This window comes from Somniosus microcephalus, chromosome 1 (assembly GCF_052327205.1).
Source record: "Somniosus microcephalus isolate GS21.2 chromosome 1, FLI_Smic_1.0, whole genome shotgun sequence".
In the NCBI taxonomy this organism is placed as follows: Eukaryota; Metazoa; Chordata; class Chondrichthyes; order Squaliformes; family Somniosidae; genus Somniosus; species Somniosus microcephalus.
Window position 1 is genome coordinate 259341679 of NC_140987.1, and position 24509 is coordinate 259366187.

The 24509-nt window shown below is 45.6% G+C and overlaps 1 protein-coding gene across 1 annotated transcript in view; it reads right to left on the reverse strand.

Moving 5' to 3' along the window:
• Positions 1 to 24509, reverse strand: part of svep1 (sushi, von Willebrand factor type A, EGF and pentraxin domain containing 1) — a 172263-nt gene that overhangs the window by 55396 nt on the left and 92358 nt on the right. Inside the window, exons 14-17 of the mRNA XM_085984230.1 lie at positions 20142 to 20315; positions 16085 to 16261; positions 11343 to 11513; positions 6346 to 6441 (exon numbers count right to left, since the gene is read on the reverse strand). Of these exons, the coding sequence (XP_085840356.1) occupies positions 6346 to 6441; positions 11343 to 11513; positions 16085 to 16261; positions 20142 to 20315 (618 nt within the window). The remainder of the gene's footprint in view (positions 1 to 6345; positions 6442 to 11342; positions 11514 to 16084; positions 16262 to 20141; positions 20316 to 24509) is intronic.

Here is a 24509-nt window from a genome sequence, read left to right on the forward strand (position 1 = left end):
GACCCCCCTCCGCCTGGCTGAACTTGTTCTCACATTGAACAACTTTCCCCTTGACTCCATTCACTTCCTCCAAATAAAAGGTGTTGCTATGGAAACCCGCATGGGTCCTAGCTATGCCTGCCTTTTTGTGGGATATGTGGAATATTTTTTGTTCCAGTCCTACTCAGGTGCCCTACCTCACCTCTTTTCCCGGTACTTTGATGACTCTATCGGTGCAGTTTCCTGCTCTCGCCCTGTAAAATTGCATCAACTTTGCTTCCAATTTCCAGCCTTCCCTCGCCTTCACATGGTCCATCTCAGACTCTTCCCTTCCCTTCCCTTCCTCGACTTCTCTGTCTCCATTTCTGGGGATAGGCTATCGACAAACATCCACTATAAGCCGATAACAAAATACTGCAGATGCTGGAAATCCGAAATAACAACAGAAATGCTGGAAAAACTCAGCAGGCCAGGCAACATCGTGGAGAGAGAAATAGAGTCAATGTTTCAGGTCGAAACCCTTTGTCAAGACTGAAGGGTTTCGACCTGAAACGCTGACTCTATTTCTCTCTCCACGGATGTTGCCTGGCCTGCTGAGTTTTTCCAGCATTTTCTGTTGTTATCCACTATAAGCCCACTGACTCCCACAGGTACCTTGACTACACTTCCTCCTACCCCGCTTCCTGTAAGGACTCTATTCCATTCTCCCAGTTTCTCCAGCGTCGCATCTGTTCTGACGATGCCACCTTCCATACCAGTGCTTCCGTTATGTCTTCCATTTTTCTCAACCGAGGATTCCCTTCCACCGTGGTTGACATGGCCCTTGACTGTTTCTGTTCCATTTCCCACACTTCTGCTGTCACCCCTTCCCCTCCCTCTCAGAACCACGATAGGGTTCCCCTTGTCCTCACCTTCCACCCCACCAGCCTCCACATTCAAAGGATCATTCTCTGTCATTTCCGTCACCTCCAGTGTGATTCCACCACCAAACACATCTTCCTCTTCCCTCCCCTTTCAGCATTTCGAAGGGACTGCTCCCTCTGCGACACCCTGGTCCACTCCTCAATCACCCCATCACCCCCTCCCTGTCCCACGGCACCTTCCCGTGCAAGTGCAGGAGATGCAACACCTGCCCTTATACCTCCTCCCTTCCCACTGTCCAGGGCCCAAACACTCCTTCCAGGTGAAACAGTGATTCACTTGTACTTCTTGCAATCTAGTATACTGTATTCACTGCTCACGATGCGTTCTCCTCTACATTGGGGCGACCAAACACAGATTGGGTGACCGCTTTGCAGAACATCTCCATTCAGTCCGTAAGTATGACCCCAAGTTTCTGGTTGCCTGTTATTTTAATTTTCCACTCCACTCCCACTCTGACCTCTTTGTCCGTGACCTTCTTCACTGTTCCAATGAAGCTCAACGTAAGCCCGAGGAACAGCATCTCATCTTTCGATTAGGCACTTTACAGCCTTCTGGACTCAACATCGAGTTCAACAATTTCAGATCATAACCTCTGTCCCTATTTTTCAGACAGCAGATGCTGACTCTGCTATTCCCATTTACACCTCTTCTAGACTCATCTTTTGTTTCTTTACTTGTCCCATACCACCCCCTTTTGTCATTTAATCTCTCCTGCCTTCCACCCCATCACAGACCTTCCCTTTGTTCTTTCCTCCCCTCCTCCCTTTCCCTGCCCCTACACTTGCTTAAAAATCTGTTACTTCTGTAAAATGTTTAACATTGAGGGAACGGTAGCTTAGTGGTAATATTACTGGACTAGTAATCTAGAGGCCTGGGCTTAATGATCTATTGCTCTATCACGATCTATCAGAGCCGTGAGTTCAAATCTCAACATGGCAGCTGGGGAATTTAAATTCAGTTTATTAACTAAATCTAGAATTAAAAAGCTAGTATCAGTAATGGTGACCATGAAACTATCGGATTGTAGTTTTTAAAAAAAGCATCTGGTTCACTAAAGGAAATCCTAACCTGATCTGTCCTATATGTGACTCCAGACCCACAGCAATGTAGTTGACTCTTAACTGCCCTCTGCACTCAGTTGTAACAAACCTCTACAGAAATAATAATAAGAATAAAACTGGACAGACCACCCGGCATCGACCTAACCACCGGCACACCCAGCCCAGTTGGCCCTGAAGTCTTCTTCACTAACATCTGGGGACTTGTGCCAAAATTGGGAGAGCTGTCCCATCGACATAGTCACCCTCACAGAATCATACCTTTCAGCCAATGTCCCAGACTCCTCCATCACCATCCCTGGGTATGTCCTGTCCAGTCGGGAAGGAGTGGCCCTGGGAGTCCTCAACATTGACTCTGGTCCCCATGATGTCTCACGGCATCAGGTCAAGCATGGGCAAGGAAACCTTCTACTGTCCTCCCTCAGCTGATGAATCAGTACTTCTCCATGTTGAACACCATTTGGAAGTGCACAGGATGTACTTTGACCGAGCTGGCCGAGTTTTGAAGGACATAGCTGCCAGACTGGGCCTGCGGCAACATGACGGTAAAACCTACTTGACCTTGTCCTCACCTATCTACCTGTCGTAGATGCATCTGTCCAAGACAGCACTGGTAGCAGCCATCTTCAGCCAGAAGTGCCGAGTGGATGGTCCATATCGATCTCTTCCTGAGGTCCCCACCAGATGCCAGTCTTCAGCCAATTTGATTCACTCCACGTGATATCATGAAACAGCTGAGCGCACTGGATACAGCAAAGGCTATGGGCCCCGACAATATCCCGGCTGTAGTGCTGAAGACTTGTGCTCCAGAACTAGCCGTGCCTCTAGCCAAGCTGTTCCAGTACAGCTACAACACTGGCATCTACCCGACAATGTGGAAAACTACCCAGGTATGTCTTGTCCACAAAAAGCAGGACAAATCCAATCCGGCCAATTACCGCCCCATCAGTCTACTCTCAATCATCAGCAAAGTGATGGAAGGTGTCATCAAAAGTGCTACCAAGCGGCACTTACTCACCATTAACCTGCTCACTGATGCCCAGTTTGGGTTCCTCCAGGGCTACTCGGGTCCAGACCTCATTACAGCCTTGGTCCAAACAGCTGAATTCCAGAGGTGAGGTGAGAGTGACTGCCCTTGACATCAAGGCAGCATTTGACCGAGTGTGTTGTTGGAGCTGCACTCATCCAGACTGAGTGTGGCATCAAGGATCCCGAGTAAAATTGAAGTCAATGGGAATCAGTTGAAAAACTCTCCACTGGCTGGAGTCATACCTAGTGCAAAGGAAGATGGTTGTGGTTGTTGGAGGTCAATCATCTCAGCCCCAGGACATCACTGCAGGAGTTCCTCAGGGCAGTGTCCTAGGCCCAACCATCTTCAGGTGCTTCATCAATGACCTTCCCTCCATCATAAGGTCAGAAGTGGGGATGTTTGCTGATGATTGCACAGGGTTCAGTTCCATTCGCAATGCCTCAGATAATGAAGCAGTCCATGCCTGCATGCAACAAGACCTGGACGACATTCAGGCTTGGGCTGATAAGTGGCACATAACATTTGTGCCACACAAGTGCCAGGCAATGACTGTCTTCAACAAGCAAGAGTCTAACCACCGCCCCTAGACAGTCAACAGAATTACCATTGCCGAATCACATTGCTGTGAGTCTGGAGTCAATTATAAGCCAGATCGGGTAAGGTCAGCAGATTCCCTAAAGTACATTGGTGAACTAAATGGGTTTTTATGACATTCCGGTGGTTACATGATTGTCCTGGTGTCTCCAGGAATTGAAGATTCATCTCCAGGATGCTGCTGGGAGCAACAGCCAGGAGAAAAATCACTGGGGCAGTAAACAAAAGTGTGCTTTTTTTCCAATTTTCTTTGAACACTTTCATTTATTAATGATAAAAATATTGGAGATGGGGGGATAAAAGGCTGTTTGACAGATAGTCAAGAATCATCCATTCCCTTCCAGCACAGGCATGATGGGCCAAATGGCCTCCTTCTGTGCCGTAAATTTCTATGATTCTAAATTTCTATCTAAGAAGGCAACAAAGAGTCTGTTCACTTTCCAATTGGCTGTAGAAAGGCGGTGCTCCCCGAGGATGGACCAATGGTGGGAGTGTGGGGGCGGGGCGGATGGAGGCGAGAGGTCATGTGAAGAAACCTCCAGGAATGCACCCAACCAGAGCTGGTGACCCGAATCCTAACCCAGTGCCGAGCTGAAGGGGTAGCACCCTAACATACTGCATATGTAAAGAAGGATGGGAAACCTGTACCCTGGTGATTCAGTGCGGCCAGGAAAATCTCCCCTTCGAGAATTTTCACTTTACGTTGAATCACTGAAGTCAGTACAGAGCCAGTGGAGGGTTGCCAACTCTGGTTGGATGTATTCCTGGCGATCTTATCACATGACTTCTTGCCTCTAACCACCACCCCCCACCACCCCGGTCAAACAACCTTTTCCCCCCCTTGTCCAATATTTTTATAACCAATAAACAAAAGTCTTCAAAGGAATTGGGAATACACAGGATAATTTTTTCAATGCCCCCTTTGATTGTTCTCCTGCAGCAGTGTCCAGGAGATTAATCTTCCATTCCAGGAGGCTCCAGGACCATCCTGGAGGGTTGGCAGCTCTAATCCAGCCTGTTGAAGCTGGTTGTCGACTAGAACTCTGTAGCTTGCAGGCAATTTAAACCTTGTGGGCTCCCATGAGCTGATGACTCATTCCTCATGTGACCAGCTATTCCCAATGGAGCAGCCTGCGAGCTCACAAACAAAGCCCGTGCAGCTTCCTCAATAGAGAATTAACCACTTGCTGGGATCGATCTGTGCTTAGTAAAAGCTAGTAAATAATTGACTGTTTGCTCTTCTCTCATTTTAAGACTCGTGATACATATATTTAATTTTCCACATTAACAGGAGCACGTATTAGTGCCAAAGAACATAATTGGACAACTAAAAGCTAGTTTCAAATGACTCCCCATATTTTTCATACTTTTTTTAAAATTGAGGAAAATTGGGATTAAAAAGTGAAGGATACTAATGCTGATGGGTGGAAATTGTTTGTTGCTTTTGTACCGAGCATTCCCGGGTCAGATGCAGTATGAGTTATATAAATAGGTCAAAGCAGAAACACTTGAGGACAAAGCACTAAGAGCTGAGTTGAATCTCGTTCCAAGCAGGGATCTAACAGCCTAATAACGGGGAAACATGCATTCCAAGCCAGGTCCTGCAGCTGAAAAGGTAGTGCTTTAACATACTGGCCTAGAGATTCGTTGACGCCATGCCCATTTTACAGGCGGAAAGCGGACGCGTAAGCGCCCAATATGGCAAGTGGCGTGCGCCCTCCTTGCACTCACCTCATGAAGCAGCACCTCTACTTGGCCAGCCATCAAACCAGCTGTGACGCTGTGTCACTTGCCCGCAGGCGTCAGCCATGGCTCAGTGGGTAGCACTCTCTCGCCTCCGTGTCAGAAGGTCGTGGGTGCAAATCCCACTCCAGAGACTTGAGCACAGTATCCAGGCTGACACTTCCAGTGCAGTACTGAGGGAGCGCTGCATTGTCGGAGTTGCTATATTTTCGATAATACGTTAAACCGAGGCCCCGTCTGCTTTCTCCGGTGGACGTAAATGATCCCATTCCACTACTTCGAAGAAGAGTAGGGGACTTCCACCACCCCCCGCCCCCTCCCTGGGGTGTCCTGGCCAACATTTATCCTTCAACCAACATCACTAAAACAGATTAGCTGGCCATTATCACGTTACTGGGTGTGGGATCTTGCTGTGTGCAAAATGGCTGCTGCAGTGACGACACTTCAAAAATACTTAATTGGCTGTGAAGTGCTTTGGGATGTCCCAAGGTCGTGAAAGGCGCTGTAGAAATGCAAGTCTTTCTTTCACAGACTCCATTTTGTGCTCTACATTGAACGCACTTTCAATTTATTTCTGCCCAGCACTTCCTCCCAAGACCCTACAGCTGACAAATATTAAAATCCATTTCAAAGTTTATTAAAATTGAAGTAATATTTGCCACATACACATTCTTTAAGATTTGAACGGCGAGCTAGATTTTCTGCCTCTTCCATCAGGCTAGCTGCCAATACAAGGACCCAGCTGTACATATTTGGCTAGCCTTGCGCTTGACCCGGCACAGATATTGCTGGGACTGTAAAATCGGGAGCTACTGTATCACACTAGTGGCCAGGACACAGCTGGTTTATTTATGCCCTCCTTTTGAATTGGCCCGATTGTTTTGGTAGTGATGACATCACAACAGCGCCACTCAATTCTTAAGCAGTGTCACGGCAAAGGCTAATTTTAACTCAAATGGTGACGCTGTACAAGGTGGAATGGGAGTATTGCAGCCGGCGGAATGATTTAATACGCACGTGTTTCACAGAGACGCCCCATCCATCCTTCTGCACAAGTGCACGTGTTTGGTCTTTCACAAGATCCTCCATTCTGGCAGGGGAACCTGCAAACAGCTGGCAGAGTGCAAAGCAGTAAGTGGTTAGTGTGAAGCGTGTGTATCATCACCATCAACATCAACTTGTATTTATATAGCGGGCTAAACGTCCCAAGGCACTTCACAGGAGCGTTATCAAACAAAATTTGACACCGAGCCACAAAATGAGATATTAGGGCAGATGGCCAAAATTGGTCAAAGAAGTAGGTTTTAAGGAGTGTCTTAAAGAAGGAGAGAGAGGTAGGTAGAGAGGCAGAGAGGTATAGGGAGGGAATTCCAGAGCTTAGGGCCCAAGCAGCTGAAGGCATGGCCACCAATGTTGAGCGATTGAAATTGGGGAAGCTCAGGATGCCAGAATTAGAGGAGCATAGATATCTTGGGGGGGGGGGGGGGTTGTGGGACTGGAGGAGATTACAGAGGCCATGGAGGGATTTGAAAACAAGGATGACAATTTTAAAATTGAGGCGTTGCTTAACCAGGAGCCAATGTAGGTCAGCGAGCACAGGGGTGATGGGCGAACGGGACTTGGTGCAAGTTACGACACGTCCAGCAGAATTTTGGATGACCTCAAGTTTACATAGGGTAGAATGTGGGAGGCCAGCCAGAAGTGTGTTGGAATAGTCAAGTTTAGAGGTAACAAAGGCATGGATGAGGCTTTCAGCAGTGGATGAGCTGAGGCAGGGGCGGAGACGGGCGATGTTACGGAGGTGGATATAGGCGGTCTTAGTGATGGCGCGGATATGTGGTTGGAAGCTCATCTCGGGGTCAAATATGACACCAAGGTTGCAAACAGTGTGGTTCAGCCTCAGACAGTTGTCAGGGAGAGGGACAAGCTCTGGATAAATCCTTGTTCTATTATTCTGTACCACACTGAAAATTGTGGTGCAATAAGAATATCCATATAGCACCAGATTCAGGGGATTACTGTTAGATGGTTAAGAATGTAACTCTAACGATGTCAAATGATCCAATTTTCAGATGAGACGTTAAACCAAGTCAGGCTGACCAGGAGATGCCCCGTGCCCTCGTGCCAGTAGCCGCACTCCTTGACTAGATGTCAGCCGTGGCTCAATGGGTAGCGCTCTTGCCTCTGAGTCAGAATGTTGTTGGTTCAAGTCCCCACTCCAGGGACTTGAGCTCAGAATCCCGGTTGACACTCCCAGTGCCAGTACTGGGGGAGTGCTGCACTGTCAGTGGTGCCGTCTTTCGGATGAGACGTTGAACCTATTTCAAAGGAGAGCAGGGGAGTCCTGGCCAAAATTTATCCCCCAACCAACATCACTAAAAAGCAGATGATCTGGTCATTATCACGTTGCTGTTTGTGGGCTCTTGTGTGCAAATTGGATGCCACGTTTCCTACATTACAACAGTGACTACACTTCAAAAGTACCTCATTGGCTTTAGGACGTCCTGAGGTCGTGAAAGGTGCTATAGAAATGCAAGTTCTTTCTTTCTTTTCTGTCTTTCCATTGCCGTACTATCCCCTGACATCACTCATTCCACCTGGCTTTGGATGAGGTATAAAGGATTCATCCCTAACAAATATCCCTCTGCCTATGGTCTTAACACGGTGAGAAAACCAGAAACAAATACAGAACATTCTTGATTCTGTAATACTTCTGGGCATTGGTTGAATTCACTCCCACTGTTCCCAAAGGGATGTTTCTCAAGATAAATAATTCTGTGAAGCAACTTTCTTGTGGCTACTGAGGTTTTTTTAAAAAGGAATTTCACTTCCACAGCTTATAACTTAGAATGAAAGGTATCTGGAGAGGTAAATACTTACCGCAGCTGTGTGCTAGGTATTTAGTTCTTCACCCCCCACGCCCCCCCCCCCACATTAAAAGTCTCCGATGATCTCAACTTAAACTTCCATTTCAGTACATAAACAACAAAGCTTCCACAGCAACAACAACAACTTGAATTTATATAGCGGCTTTAACGTAGTACAACATCCCAAGGTGCTTCACAGGAGTGTTATCAGACAAAAATTTGACACCAAGCCACATAAAAGAAAAAAGACTTACATTTCTACAGCACCTTTCACAACCTCAGGATGTCCCAAAGCACTTTACAGCCAATGAAGTACCTTTGAAGTGTAGTCACTGTTGTAATGTAGGAAACACAGCAGCCAATTTGCGCACAGCAAGCTCCCACAAACAGCAATGTGATAATGACCAGATCATCTGATTCAGTGATGTCGATTGAGTGATAAATATTGGCCCAGGGCACGTGGGAGAACTCCCCTGCTCTTCTTTATAATAGTGCCATGGGATTTTTACGCCCACCTGAAAGAGCAGACGGGGCCTCAGTTTAACGTCTCATCTGAAAGACGACACCTCCGACAGTGCATCACTCCCTCAGCACTGCACTGGAGTGTCAGCCTGGGTTTTTATACTCGAGTCTCTGGAGTGGAATTGAGCCCACAACCTTTTTTAAATAACATAAGGAGACATTAGGACAGGTGACCATAAGCTTGGTCAAAAAGGTAGGTTTTAAGGAGCATCTTAAAGGAGAGAGAGGTGGGGAGGTTTATGGAGGGAATTCCAGAGCTTAGAGCAGCTGAAGGCATGGCCACTAATGGTGGAGCGATGGAAATTGGGGATGCTCAAGAGGACAGAATTTGAGGCTGGAGGCAGTGTGATTTAAGCCAAAAGGGTGACCTCGCTGTGTGTATGGTGTCAGTGTGACTGGTTTGTTCTCAGGTTGGGCACAGGCAGGTTTTTTTTTAAACTTGTGAAGACCAGGAATTAGAATTCTCCATCCACCTTTTAAAAAAGTGCAACAAAAAAGTAGAAAGTGCTGGAATGCGCTGCCTGAAAGGATGGTGGCAGCAGATTCAATAGTAACTTTCTAAAGTGAATTGAATAAATACTTGGAGAAAAAAAAATGCAGGGCATTGGGGGGAGACAGCAGAAGGGAGTGGGACTAATTGGATAGCTCTTTCAAAGGTCCAGCACAGACACAAGGGCTGAATGGCCTCCTTCTCTGCTGTAAGATTATATGCTGGAAACACAAGGCAGCCCTGGAGAGAAAAGACAAGTTAACATTTTGTGCCAGGGCCTGGCTTCAGAACTAAAAGTAACGAACAACAAACAGACGTTTTTAGTAGAATCGGGAAAAAGAGGAAGAGACAAAAACAGGAAGTCTTGGCTGATGATTTGCAGACATTGGCCCGTAATTTATGGTCAGCAGTGAAGCAAAGGCTCGCGATCTCTGTGGCAAGAAGTTCGGCCGATATGCTGTTGAAATCATCGTAGTTTAGTGGGAATCCCATAGCGCGAGCTGCTGTGTATAGCAACAAGCTGTCTAAGCAGCCAATCATATTGCAGAATTCTCACAAACAGGGAACCAGCAAATAGAAAGCACTAATAATCACACACTTTTTAAAAAAAATTACAGAGAATGAAATAAAGAGTGTGACATACACACTGGGTTAAGGTAGAAGCTGAAATATCATGAACAAACTTAAAAAAAAAATTTAAACTTTAAAATTTTTTAAAATCTAATAATTTTTAACTTAATGGAGAAATTTAACATTCCACCAATATAAAATTTGTTTTTCAGGGCAAGCACGGTTGTTTATCAGTAGTTATTACTCAGATCGCCGTTAGCAATCCAGTCACACCTCATTTGAATGAGTCTAACTTTTTAGAGGGTTTCTAACAACGACATTTGTTCGGAAAATGGGAAATTTTCCTCACATCAGTGATTTCACTGATTGCCGGCTCGGGTTGGGGGGGGGGGGATCCACAGCACAGCCTGTGGAGGAGCAGTGAATGACAGACCGCAACTTCAGGATTTCCGCATTAGGCTGCACATGCGTTAAATTCTGAAGTTGCGGTCAGTTTCAAAGGTGAAATGATGGCGAACGCTGACAGTTTGTCGTCATCGGGACCACAAGTTCTGGGCCATTATAACAGGTCATCTCAGTTAGGGAGTGGAGAGGTGCATTAAAGAGCAGCTAACTGCTTCCAACATTTTCTGTTCTTTTGTTTCAGATTTCCAGCAATTGGCGTCTTTTTATTCACATTTTTTTCATGTTTAAAATAAATGAATAATTCTTTCATTGTTGTGGAGCTGACCAACTCCTACACTTGGACTCCTCCATTTCAGCAGGGAAAAAGAGCTTACATTTATATAGCACCTTTCACGCCCTCAGAACATCCCAAAGCACTTCACAGCCAATGAAGTACTCTCTGAAGTGTAGTCACTGTTGTAATGTAGGAAACGCGGCAGCCAATTTGCACACAACAATGAGATAATGACCAGACAATCTGTTTCTGGTGATGTTGATTGAGGGATAAATATTGGCCAGGACACCAGGGAGAACTCCCCCGCTCTTCTTTGAAATAGTGGCCGTGGGATCTTTTACATCCACCTGAGAGAACAGACGGGGCTTCAGTCTAACGTCTCATCCGAAAGACGGCACCTCCGACACTCCAGCACTGGGAGTATCAGCTTGGATTTTGTGCTCAACTCTCAGGGGTGAGACTTGAACCCACAACCTTCTGACTCAGAGGTGAGAGCGCTACCCACTGAGCCACAGCTGACACTTAGGGAAAATGGGGGAAGGGGAAAAACAAAATCAACCAGCATTCTTTTTCCGAATCTGATGTAAAGTGCATCAATAGCAGGTGAGGGTAGGATGGGACCAGCTGTGAAGCGCCTATGTTGGAATAGCCTACTAACTGTGTCTGGGATCAAGACATTTTGCATGGCCACTTAGACCAAGCACTGGCAGGACGCTGGTATTCATGTAATGGTTACTTTAGCCTGAGGCAGCACCTTGAGAGGGGAAAAGGGGAGAAAAGTGAGAGAGAGAGAGAAAAAAAAGGAGTGCAACTGTTAAATGATTAATTGCAACTAACTTGCAGACAACGTTTTGATCAGGCCATCAAGATTGGGATCTTTCGGTACCTTTGCAAATGGGGGGTACGGTCCAAGTTCCATTCTCCAGGCAGCTACTTGCTCTGGGCCCTTCCAACATGTATCCACTGTAGCAGGAGTAGGTTGCTACATCTCCCACATGGTGACGCACTCCTCGTACTAACGCATTTGTAACTTGCACCGGCATTCCGCAAGATATTTCTAGGTTTTTTTTAAGAAAAAAAGGATAGAAATTACAATTTACAAAATACTGTTAAGTCATGAGGGAAGCAACTAGTGCTGTCATTTCACCAAGAACATCAACAAACGTCTCACTGAAACGTCTAAAATTCTTATGGTGCTCGACAGGGTAAATGCAAGGAGGATGTTTTCCCCTGGCCGGAGAGTCTAGAACCAGGGGACACAGTCTCAGAATAAGGGGTCGGCCATTTAGGACTAAGATGAGGAGAAATTTCTTCACTCAGAGGGTAGTGAATCTTTGGAATTCTCAGAGCTATGGACACTTAGAGGGGAATTTTATCAATGGGGGCACGTTGGGGGCGGGACTGCTGCTTGTCGGGTTTCAGTCCTACCCCAAACAACGTCTGGCCAACCCATGCTATTTACCCTTGATTGCGGGCTTAGCAGGCCAATTAAGGGAAAGCCGGTGACAGAGAACGTCAGCGTGTGACGTTTCATCTGTCAAAAATTTTTGACAGATGAATTGTCATCGTTTGACAGCTTTCAAAAGCTGTCAAACGATGACAATCTCTGTTCTTTGGTGAGTCCTTGTACTCAAGACTCATCAAACCTCATTCCTGAGCAGAAATCAGATGGCTGTTCCATCGGAGAATGCAGGAGCCATTCTGTCATCTCTGCCGTGGAGAGGAGGAGCCTTCTGATCCCCAAGGGTTGAAGCCTGCAGGAAGAAACAAAGGTAAGGAAACTTTTTCTAACACTTTTCACTCACCTCCCTTACTTACCTCTCCACACTTGCACCCATCACTCAGCTCCACTGTGCACTTTTCGACCCCTCCGACTCCTGCAGACCCACTGCTCACCTCACTGACCTGGGGGTGTTTCCCGACATCCGTAAGCTTGCACTTGTGTTGGTAAAATAGGGATAAGCCTCTTAACTGCCTGTTAACTACCTGTTGGCACGGAGGTGGGTTGGGAGCGGGTTCGGTACCCACTCCCAGTTTCTGCCATTTTCCCGGCAGTCCTGCCTCCAAATCCTCCTTCCCAGGGCTGGCAAAAGTCCCCCCTTAGTTGTTGAGTATATTCAAGACAGAGATCGATAGATTTTTGGCTACTAAGGGAATCAAGGGATATGGTGATCGGGCGGGAAAGTGAGTTGAGATTGAAGATCAACCGTGATCTTATTGAATGGCAGAGCAGGCTCGAGGGGCTAAATGGCCTAGTCCTGCTCCTAATTGAAACAAAGCGGGGACACAGTTCAAGTTTTTGGAATATCATTCATCATTTTGGTGTTCATCGAGGTAAAGAATGATTGGAAACTGTGTCTGTCCTTCCATGTGGGCTATCACAGTACGACATGACTAACCAAGTTACGTCACTATAAGTTTCTATTTTCCGGTTTTTACATAAGCTTTCGTATTGAAACCACGACTGAGAATTGTACCGGTTCACAACCCTCCCCCCACCCCCATCCTTCCCCAGGCTTGAAAGGATTATTACTAGTCCTAGCCCCTTTAGGGTGACCCCAGATCAGGCCTATTTCCCAGATGTTCACTTTCAACTAAAGTTTGAGGTAGCCGAATCCTAAAGACGCTTAATTGGGTCTAAAGGTCCAGACTATCTCTCCCTAAAGGAAAGGAACAACCTGAAGATGTTACCATCCTCCAGATAGCACTTTTAATAAGTTTAGCTAGACTGTAACGTTCCGTATATTATGAGGGTCCGGAAAACTCCCCCAGAATTCTGCTTTATTAAAGAATCGACATGTAATTTACAGTTGGTGATTCAATCGCAACATTAACAGTTCCAAAAACAGAAATCTTACAATTCTCTTATCAGAGATCCTTATTCTCAAATCTTAACTTCTCTAGTTTTACAGTTCTTAGTTTATTCCAGGATATCCACCAAAATCAAATACAATACCTTGATCCCTGAGATACAAAGAGTTGAAGACTTACAGAGCTTGCCTCTGAAGTCGAGAATCGCTTTGCCCCTTTACAGCGAGACTATCATCCCATTTGAAAGTTCAATATTTATATCCTTTTTCAGTGGTATGTGCGTTGAAGTTTTCTGCTGACGTAAGCTAATTATCTCGTCATTTTTCTGCTGACCCCTGCTATTTTTACAGTTAGATCAGCTTGTAGCATTAAGAATGATGTCTCTACCTTTAGGTGTTCAAAGCTTATCATAAAAAACAGTGTGGAGCAGGTGCATCTATTTGATGTCATTCTTACCAAGGTCTTCTATGCAATTCTTAAGACAACTCAGCTGGTTGCAACACAGAATCATGTTTCCCATGTTTCATTTGATGTCATTTTCATGAAGGCATATGTTTCTTAATCTTATGTGATTCTTTCCAAAGTGTAATTTAAAACACCTTAACAGGGTGTACCATTGTGTTCTTTCCAAGGCTTCAGACTTTCAGGAACCTCCAACCTCCTGTTTCAATAAGGCTATTGATTCAGTGTCAACAACTTATCTCAATAGCCTGTATGCTGTTTACAGCTTCTCCATTGTTAGCTTTTTAGACATTCAAGCCCAATTTGTCATGTTTTAATAAAGTCAGAATTCTTTTATAGAATGGTGTATTTTTCTGAATAGGTATATTGCTTATTCCTTCACAGGCCCACTATTCTTTATATGCAATAGATTGAGATCAATGGTACTGTAACAGAACACACTCAAGATATGATTCCAACTCAAAAGACCTCAGACTGCACTTCTCAGTCACTGAGACCCTTTCCACAATGCATGGTGGTTAACACATTAATTTGGACTGTGGGGATGTAGTTTCCTTTTCTAGAGCATAACTGAAATATTTAATACAGCAGGACCCATATGATCAAACACTAATGTTACAAAGCACATGCTGTTCTCTGGGTGTGGGAGGCTTGGGCTGGGTGGAGGATGGGCGTGGGCAGATATCTAGTGTAGACCAGAAATTTCTAACAAGGGCCTCCTATCACCTCAGTGGCAGGCTTTTTGGTCGGGCTCAGTAACTACTTAAGCGTCAAGGCAACCAGTGTGAGTAACTAAGCGATGATATCATGTTGTTTAATCTCTGTCGTCAGGGTAAATAAAACCTCTTGCAAAATGGCAACCATACCGCCCAATAAGAAAATATTTATCTGGAAACTTTTCCATAACAGCAGTCTGTTTTGGGATTCTGCCAATTCTCCTGACAGTTTACAGAATGCCATTATTATTTTAATAGGATGTGGGAAACTGCTAACAGTTATGAGTTACTAGAAACGATTAAATGTTGTCCTCTTTTTTGCTTGCTTGCCAATTTTCACATTAGAAGCTGATGTTGTCTATCATAAAAACAATGCATTTAGGAGTAGATGATTGAATTATGTCAATGGTTGGCAAAGTAGAATCATGACTAAATGGTGGAAGGTAAATTGTTACCAAAAGACCCTTCCTTTCCTTGAGGACTATTTCTGCCCATGGGACCTTGAAGATGCTTGACCACAGATCTTGTCTAATCAATGACCTTAAGAATGAATGGAATGATGAGAGACCATTACAACTACTCTTTCTACAGATTATGTACAACCTATCCCTTTCATGGATTCTGTCTCCGCCATTTAAACCCTTGAGGGAACATTCTGCAGAAAAACTCCCTGATGCACAAAGGTTATCAAGCAAAACGTCAGAATATTCATCAGTTAAGGGAAGAGGGACTTCAGGTGTGTGGGAAAGACTGGAGAAGCTGGGATTGTTCCCCTTAGAGCAGAAAAGGTTAAGAGGAGATTTGAAAGAGGTGTTCAAAATCATGAAGGGTTTTGACAGAGTAAATGATGAGAAACAGTTTCCAGTGGCAGAAGGGTCGGTAACCAGAGGACACAGATTTAAGGTCATTGGCAAAAGCACCAACAACAACTTGTATTAAATATAGCACCCATAGCGTAGTGAAACATCCCAAATCACTTCAAAGTAGCATTATCAAATAAACCGAGCCATGCAAGGACATATTAGGACAGATGACCAAAAGCTTGATTAAAGTGGTAGGTTTTAAGGAGCGTCTTAAACGAGAAGTGAGAGGTAGGGAGGCGGAGAGGTTTGCGGGGGGGGGGGGGGGGAATTCCAGAGTTTAGTTTCTTGGCAGCTGAAGGCACGGCCACAATGGTGGAGCGATTAAAATCGGGGATGTTCAAGAGTGCCAGTTTGGAGGAAAACAGAGATCTCGAAGGGTTATAGGGCTGGAGCAGGTTACAGAGGCAACACGAGGAAAACATTTTTTTTTACAGCAAGTTGTTATGATCTGGAACACACTGCCTGAAAGGGTGGTGGAAGCAGATTCAATAATAACTTTCAAAAGGGAATTGGATAAATACCTAAAGGGAAAAAACTTACAGGGCTATGGGGAAAGAGCAGGGAGGAGTAGGACTAATTGGATAGCTCTACCAAAGAGCCGGCACAGGCACGATGGGCCGAATGGCCTCTTTCTGTGCTGTATGATTCTAGGATCTAACTCTATACCTACCCCTCTAACATCCAACCTATTCAGCTGTGCTAATACACATTTACAATTGCCAGTTCCCTACAGTACATTATAAGTAAGACAAATAACATTGCATCGTTTTACTTACTCTCACAATAGGCAGTGACTGGACTCCATGTCTGGTCCGTACTACAAGTAATGACTGCATTCCCGTTTAGTTGATAACCTTTCTGGCAGTGAATGGTGACCTTCTGGTTTACATAGAAAACTGAGTCTGAAAGGACAGCACCTTCTGGGATGTTTGGAGGAGCTGCACAATGTTTCGCTGTTGGAACAGATCACATTTAAGACTTTTCAAAACTTTGTATCCAGTGTGTAATGCCTCAATTATTGTAAAAGTACCAGATAAGCAACGGCATTCAATTCCACAGCTTCCAGTTGACTGTGTACCATTTGAATTCGTGTAGACTACCGAATTTATATAACCCCTAAAACTGGGGGCCATCAATATAAGATAATCACCAATTAATCCAATAGGGAATTCAGGAGAATGTGGAACTCACTACCACAGGGAGTGGTTGAGGCATAGATTTAAGGGGAAGCTGGATAAACACATGAGGGAGAAAGGAATAGAGAATATGCTGATAGGATGAGATGAAGTAGGGCGGGAGGAGGCTCGTGTGGAGCATAAACACCGGCATAGACCAGTTGGGCCGAATGGCCTGTTTCTGTCCTGTAATTTCCGTGTAATTCTACGTAATCAAAACAGAGGTGGAGGGGAAAATGGCTCTTTATGTAGTCATTATTCCTTCTCAACACTATGGAACAATTCCAGAGGCAGAATTGCAAAAACCATGACAGAAGTGAAATCCAACGAGAAGATGAATGTTGTTTTGTTGGTTGATGGTCATTTACCAATGAACAATATATTGTTGTGTACCAAAGCAATGCAAATTGCTCTTCAGTGTTTCCATATTCAAATTTCACTGCGGATGACCCTTTCTCAGTCAGGTCACAATCCACGCCCAAAATAGCATTGCATTCTTTTTTTTTATCAGCAAGCCTTTTTATCTGATGCCAAGGAATGCAGCCCAATTTTTTGCCTTAATTCACTGTGTACTGTAAGTGAACTTGTTTTTTCTCTCTAAAGCAAACTACTGCAGGTGCTGGGAATCTGAAATAAAAACAGAAAATGTCAGAAACGCTCGGCAGGTCAGGCAGCATCTGCGGAGAGAGAAACAGAGTTAATGTTTCAGGTCGATGATCTTTCATCAGAACCGGAAGATGTTGGAGATTTAACAGTTTTTAAGCAGCTGCTCATCTCTGACATCATCTACTTCCGACGAAAAGTCATCGACCCGCAACAGAGCCAATTTTAACATGCCGGGAGGGAATCCCACGGGATTGGGTTTTACACCCAACAACAACTTGTATTTATAGCAAAGACTTGTATTTATACAGCGATAGCAAAATACTGCGGATGCTGGAAATCCGAAATAACAACAGAAAATGCTGGAAAAACTCAGCAGGCCAGGCAACTGCCTTTTCTCTCAGTTCTGTAGAAGGGTTTTGACCTGAAACGTTGACTCTATTCCTCTCTCCACGGATGTTGCCTGGCCTGCTGAGTTTTTCCAGCATTTTCTGTATTTATACAGCACCTTTAACATAGTAAAACCTCCCAAGGCGCTTCACAAGTGGTGACAAAAATTTGACACCGAGCCACATGAGGAGAAATTAGGGCAGGTGACCAAAAGCTTGTTCAAAGAGGTAGATTTTAAGGCTAGTTTTAAAGGACGAAAGAAAGGTAGCAAGGCAGAAAGGTTTAGGCAGGGAATTCCAGAGCTGAGGGCCTAGGCAGCTGAAGGTACGGCCACCAGTGGTAGTGTGATTAAAATCAGGGATGCTCAAGAGGGCAGAATTAGAGGAGCGCAGATATCTCAGGGGGTTGTAGGGCTGGAGGAGATTACAGAGATAGGAAGGGGCAAAGCCATGGAGGGATTTGAAAACAAGGATGAGAATTTTGAAGTCAAGGTGTTGCTTAACTGGGAGCCAATGTAGGTCAGCGAGCACAGGGGTGATGGGTGAATGGGACTTGTTGCAAGTTAGGACATGGGCAGCCACATTATGAATGACCTCGCGTTTACGTAGGGTAGAACGTGGGAGCCCAGCCAGGAGTTTTGGATTAGTCAAGTCTAGAGGTAACAATGGCATGGATGAGGGTTTCAGCAGTGGATGAGCTCAGGCAGGGGTGGAGACGGGCAATGTTACGGAGGTGGAAATAGGTGGTCTTAGGTGGATATGTGGTCGGCAGCTCATTTCAGGTTCAATTATGACACTAAGGTTGCGAACAGTGTGGTTCAGCCTCAGACAGATGTTAGAGAGGGATGGAGTCGGTGGCTAGGGAATGGAGTTTGTGGCGGGGACCAAAAACAATGGCTTTGGTCTTCCTGATATTTATTTGGAGAAAATTTCTGCTCATCCAGTACTGGATGTCGGACAAGCAGTCTGACAATTTAGAGACTGTGGAGGGGTCGAGGGATGGGGTGGTGAGGTAGAGCTAGGTGCCATCAGCATACATGTGGAAACTGACGCTGTGTTTTCGGATGATGTTGCCAAGAGACAGCATGTAGATGAGAAATTGGAGTGGGCCAAGGATAGATCCTTGGGGTACACCAGGGGTAACGATGCGGGAGTGGGAAGAGAAGCCATTGCAGGTGATTCTCTGGCTACGATTAGATAGATAAGAATGGAACCAGGTGAGTGCAGTCCCACCCAGCTGGCCGATGGTGGAGAGACGTTCGAGGAGGATGGAGTGGTCAACCGGGTCAAAGGCTGCAGGCAGGTCGAGAAGGAGAAGGAGGGATAGTTTACCTTTGTCACAGTCACAAAGAATGTCATTTGTGACTTTAATGAGAACCGTTTCAGTACTGTGGCAGGGGCAGAAACCTGATTGGAGGGTTTCAATCATGGAGTTGTGGGAAAAATAGGCATGGATTTGAGAGGCAACAACACATTCAAGGACTTTGGAGAAGAAAGGGAGATTGGAGATGGGGTGGAAGTTTGCAAGGACGAAGGAGTCAAGGGTTGGTTATTTGAGGAGAGGGGTGATGACGGCAGATTTGAGGGAGAGGGGGACCGTACCTGAGGAGAGAGAACCGTTAACAATGTCAGCTAACATGGGAGCCAGAAAAGGAAGTTGGGTGGTCAGCAGTTTAGTGGGAATAGGTTTGAGGGAGCAGGAGGTGGGTCTCATGGACAAGATGAGCGTGGAGAGGTCATGAGGAGAGATTGGAGAGAAACTGGAGAAAGATGTGAGTTCAGGGCTAGGGCAGAGGGGTACCTTAGAGGAAGTTTGGCCCAGTGGGCTAGGGGAAGGAAGGGAAGTGGCAGAGGCAGCTGAATGGATGGTCTCAATCTTAGAAACAAAGAAGTCCATGAGCTCCTCACACTTGTTTTCAGAGGTGAGGGTGGAGGAGACAGGGGAGAGGGGTTTAAGAAGATGGTTAGCAGTGGAGAATAGAAGCCGAGGTTTATCTTTGCATTCCAGAATGATTCTGGAATAGTGAGCAATTTCAGCAGATGAGAGCAGGAATTGATAATGCTTTATGTGGTCCAGCCAGATCTGGCGGTAAATGGCTAAACCAGTTGTCCGCCATATCCATTCAAGTCTGTGCCCCTTGGACTTAAGGGAGCGAAGTTGAGGGCCATACCAGGGGGAACGGCCAGGGTAAGAGAGAGTAATTGTTTTCATAGGGACTGGGGCATCAAAGGTATTGGTGAGGGTGTGGTTGAATAGATCGGTAGCTGCAGAAATGTCATGGTGAATGGAGGGCCAATGGTTGGACTCTGCCCAATATTACTCTCCATTGATCTGGAATGCACTGCTTGAAAGCATGGTGGAAGCAAATTCAATTCTAAATTTCAACGGGGAATTGGATATATATTTGAAAAGGAAAAATGATACGGCAATGGGAAAAGGGCAAGGGAGTGGGACTAATTGGCTAGCTTTTGTAAAGAGCCGGCACAGGCAAGTGACCTCCATCTGTGCTGTATGATTCTATGATTCTCTGTAAGGAAAAGTTTGGCTTCAGCTTTGTAACTTCTCATGATGTTGTGGTTGAGATTGTGAACGCCATGAGGTGAAATGATTTTTTGAAGAGCACAGAATGAAAACCAGAAGGCAAGTAAGATAGGATTGTGCTCACCTTTACACACAGGTGCAGGCTGGCTCCAGCTACCATTGCCCATACATTCGGCAGAAGACTCCCCTTCAACATCATAGCCTTCATCACAATGGAATCCAACCATTTGACCAACCTCAAGTGTGTTGTAGTTAGCTTGCCCATTAGGTGGTGAAGGTGGTGCATTGCACAGCACCTCTGAGAAAGAACGAGAGTTTTTTTACATAGAATTGCATAGTACAGAAAAAGGCCGCTCGACACAACAGGTTTATGCTCCACACAAATCTCCTCCCACCCTACTTCATCTCACCCTATCAGCATACCCTTCTATTCCTTTCTCCCTCATGTGTTTATCTCATTTCCCCTTAAATGCATCTATGCTGTCCGCCTCAACTACTCCCTGTGGTAGTGAGTTCCACATTCTCACCACTCTCTGGGTAAAGAAGTTTCTCCTGAATTCCCTATTGGATTTATTAGTGACTATCGTATATTTATGGCCCCCAGTTCTGGTCTCCCCCACAAATGGAAACATCTTCTCCACGTCTACCCTATCGAGCCCCTTCATAATCTTAAAGACCTCCATCAGGTCACCCCTCGGCCTTTTCTTTTGTAGAGAAAAGAGCCCCAGCCTGTTCAATCTTTCCTGATCGGTATAACCTATTTCAGTTTAGTAAATATTACTGCACATATGTAACAAGATGGATCACTTGGAATGAGCACATAAAATGTTGAAATTTTGGGAACAAAATGTAGAGGGGTAGAAACTTCTCTGTGAGCACCGTCGCTGTCAAGCGAATTGGTTTACTGATTCACATCAAGTTCCTGTGTGAGATATTTAAATAAATCTTTTATTTTAATATTTCCTAGTTTTATTTAAAATTGTTTTTATGTCTTAGCATTATAGCTTGTGAGGTTACAATGTAAAAATATAAGATTTTTGGACCCAGGAATGTCCCAGTGCTACCGTCAGTTTGAAAGGGAATGGTTATGTATGTTTATTTATATATACTGTATATATGGTACTCTATTCCAGTGTAACACAAAGTGAAGTAAAACAAAGCATCGCTGCACTTCAAATAGCGTGGAACACCACATCTGTTCCACTCGCCATTCGATAGTAAGGCCCATTGTTGTCCACCATGACACTTGCCATCAGCAAAAAGAAAGAAAAATTGTTGAAACCAAATACAATTATCCTCCCATGTGTAGGAGTCTAGAACCAAGGGTCACAGTCTCAGAAAAAGAAGTCAGCCATTTAGGACTGAGGTGAGGAGAAATTTCTTCACTCAGAGGGTGGAGAATCTTTGGAATTCTCTATCCCAGAATGCTGTGGATGCACAGTCATTGAGTATATTCAAGACAGAGTTCGATAGATTTTTGGATACTAAGGGAATCAAGGGATATGGGGATAGTGCGGGAAGGTGGAGTTGAGGTAGAAGTTCAGCCATGATCTTATTGAATGGCGGAGCAGGCTCGAAGCGCCGAATGATCCATCCCTGCTCCTAATTTTTTGTTCTTAACAACACTGGATGGAGTGTGTTTTAAAAATGTTATATATCTCAGGCTTCAGTCCCCAACAATACTTCCTTGTAAGATGTTCTGACCCCAAAAATGATCGGCCTTTTGGCGTAATCCTACTGTACATTGAGTGTGCCGGAATGGCCAGAAACTAGACCAGGACTTAAGGTTTTAGGGATGGCTTTTTAGCAGTGGAACCTTTGCGTGCCCCAAACATGGCCAATGATGTATGGTGTAAGGGAGGGTGGGTTTAGATGAAACACTAAATTCCCATGTCCTTGGCCTTTATTGGGACCAGGCCAATGGTCAGTGAAGTTAGGCCTAGTGATACCGACTGACCTAGGGGCGACTATGGGGAGGACTTGAGGTCCCAAGCCACGATCTCAGACTGGTCCCCTTTCAAAGGGAGCTGCAGGGGAACAGTTAAAAGATGCTTCTGGGGAAGGCCCCCAACATACCCCCAAGCCTGGCCTACCTCCGCTGGACTTTCCAGCCTTGTCGCAATGGCTGGTGTCCCAGATGTCTCCCAAGTTGGAGAAGAAACCAACCAGTGGCAGGTAAATGAATGCACTTCCCCTGACCCCATGAACTTTGGCAGGAGCAACATGTGGAGGTTTGGAGCATACAGAGGCCCAGATTGCCATGTTGTCCCATCAATAATGCCCTGGACTGTGGGGAAATCATGTGATGTGGAAGAATTTAAGTGCCTTTTAATTTGGCTGCTGGTTTTCTATGAGGAAAGTAATGTAATCGTTTCCTCTGACACACAATGCATCAATGATCTTCTTGATGTATCTGTGGACAACGTTGCATATGTCTGCTGAGGTAGATTAGAGAAAGCTGCATGGAATAAAAGTTCAGTATTATGGTTAAATCTACTGGCAAGGCAGTGCTGACATTGTCTACAGGTCATAGTTCGACAGAAGGCATAACTCAGTCACTGTCTTCCTGGTGAAGTGAAGCCTATAAAGGCAGTTATCCTCAGACATTCCAGATGAGCTGGGAAAGGAAGGTAATGGCCTTCTGCCCTGTGCTGACCTTTTCACCTCCTTTTTTGCCTCCAAAAACAAGTCAAATAGGGAGGCGTTTGATAAAAACAAAGGATTTTTGTCTAAGATTTACTTCGGTATTGGCTTTTTTAAACCTGTCACAAGGGGGGTACACAAAGGGTTGAACTTCACTTCCAGAAATGATGGGAATGAATTTCCTAGGTGCTTTTCCTGCTCCACCGCTGTACATTCAGGCTATGCTTGGCTGAAACTTCGTTTACATTCTTAAATGGAGATCCACCCCTCCCCACCCACCTCCCCACAAAACTTTGCCCGAAGTTACAGCGGCAGAGCAGGAGGAACCCCAAAGGAAATTTAACCCCACCCCCCACCCATGTCCCAGCTTAACTTAGCACAATGTTGTGATGATTGTTCAGCTGATCTCCGGCGAGTTTGCTTGAGGGGGATGTCAAGCCATTCAATTCAAATACAAACATGCTGTGCGTATGATTGTCAGATTTCCCGACTTTACCCGACAGCCATTTAAATAATCGTTTGACCTTTGATTACTGTTTCTCAAAATAGTTATTAGTTTCTACTTTCTACATTAGTGAACTTGATCTTTCGAAGATAAGGGGGTAGAAATTGGTCTCAGGTGGGGGCGCAAAGTGGGCAGTATCGGATCGGCCGCCCGTTACACGCAGTGCCTGATACTCAGTTCCATTGCAGTCAATGGAATTAAATATCAGGCGCTGTGTTAAAGGGGCGGCCGAACCGATACCAATCGTTTTCTGCCACCGCACGAGACGAATTTCTACTCCTAAGGATATCTGACTAAAATCTCTAACCAGGAAGAGATAAAGGGGGAGAAATTGGGTGGAGCCACAAACGGGGCGCCAAGCTCGCCTGGGCGCCAGATTTTGCGCTGCAATCGGAGCAGCAGCGATCGCCGGAAATTCAGCTTGAGCGCCCCAAGAGGGACACGGGGCGAGGCTCGAGGCGCTCCGCGTCCCTCTTAGGGCGCTGAAACTGAATATTGCAGCGCAACGTGCCGCAGCGCCACACGCTGCGGCACGGCGCGCTGCGGTGCTGCAGGCCTTCCTCCCATTCTTAAGGGGGAGGGGCGTGCACCAGCGTGATGAGCGATCGTGAGTGTCGGCAAAAGAGCCCGGCACCGAGGAGAAGTGCCGGGCTCTCGGAAAACAGCCGGCACTGCCGCAGGGGGAGAACAGGAGGCCGGGGACGGAGGTGCTGGCAGGCGGCCGCCCCGCACCTCCACCTTAATTTGCGCCACTGCCGCCACAGGTAGGCCCCGTGAACCAGGCGCGATTAGTGAGCGGCGCTATAGAGGCGGTCGCTGCCAAATATCGCGATCGGGGCAGTAGCGGGACGGTAGCGGGGCGCGCAACAGGCTAACGCCGCCATTAGCGCCCCAGCTAAATATCGCGGGAGGCGTGGCCAGTGTTGCTAAAGCCACTGAGTGCCCTCTTTAGGCGCTAACTGGTGGCGCAGCACACCGAATTTCTCCCCCAAACAGTTAACACTGTTCAGTACCGGGCATTGTATTTACTCAGATTGACGTTGAGAAAGCTTTTAAAGGCTTTAAAAAAAAAGTAGAATAAACTTATACAGGAATCAAATATCATTACAATTACTTTTTAATTACATTGTTATTTCATCCCTCCAGTTTTAACAAATGACGTGGCGCACATTGAGTTTGGACAGTTCTCTGCCTGCGTCTGTCCTTAGAGTCAGGCAAAGTGAAGTGACAGTGAGCTTAATGTGCTTGTCCTCATATAACAGATGGTGAAAATTGCATTGCAGCACATCGATCCTAAATGTCTGCCCAATGTTCTGGAAGCTAGTTCATCAATTTTCTTATGTC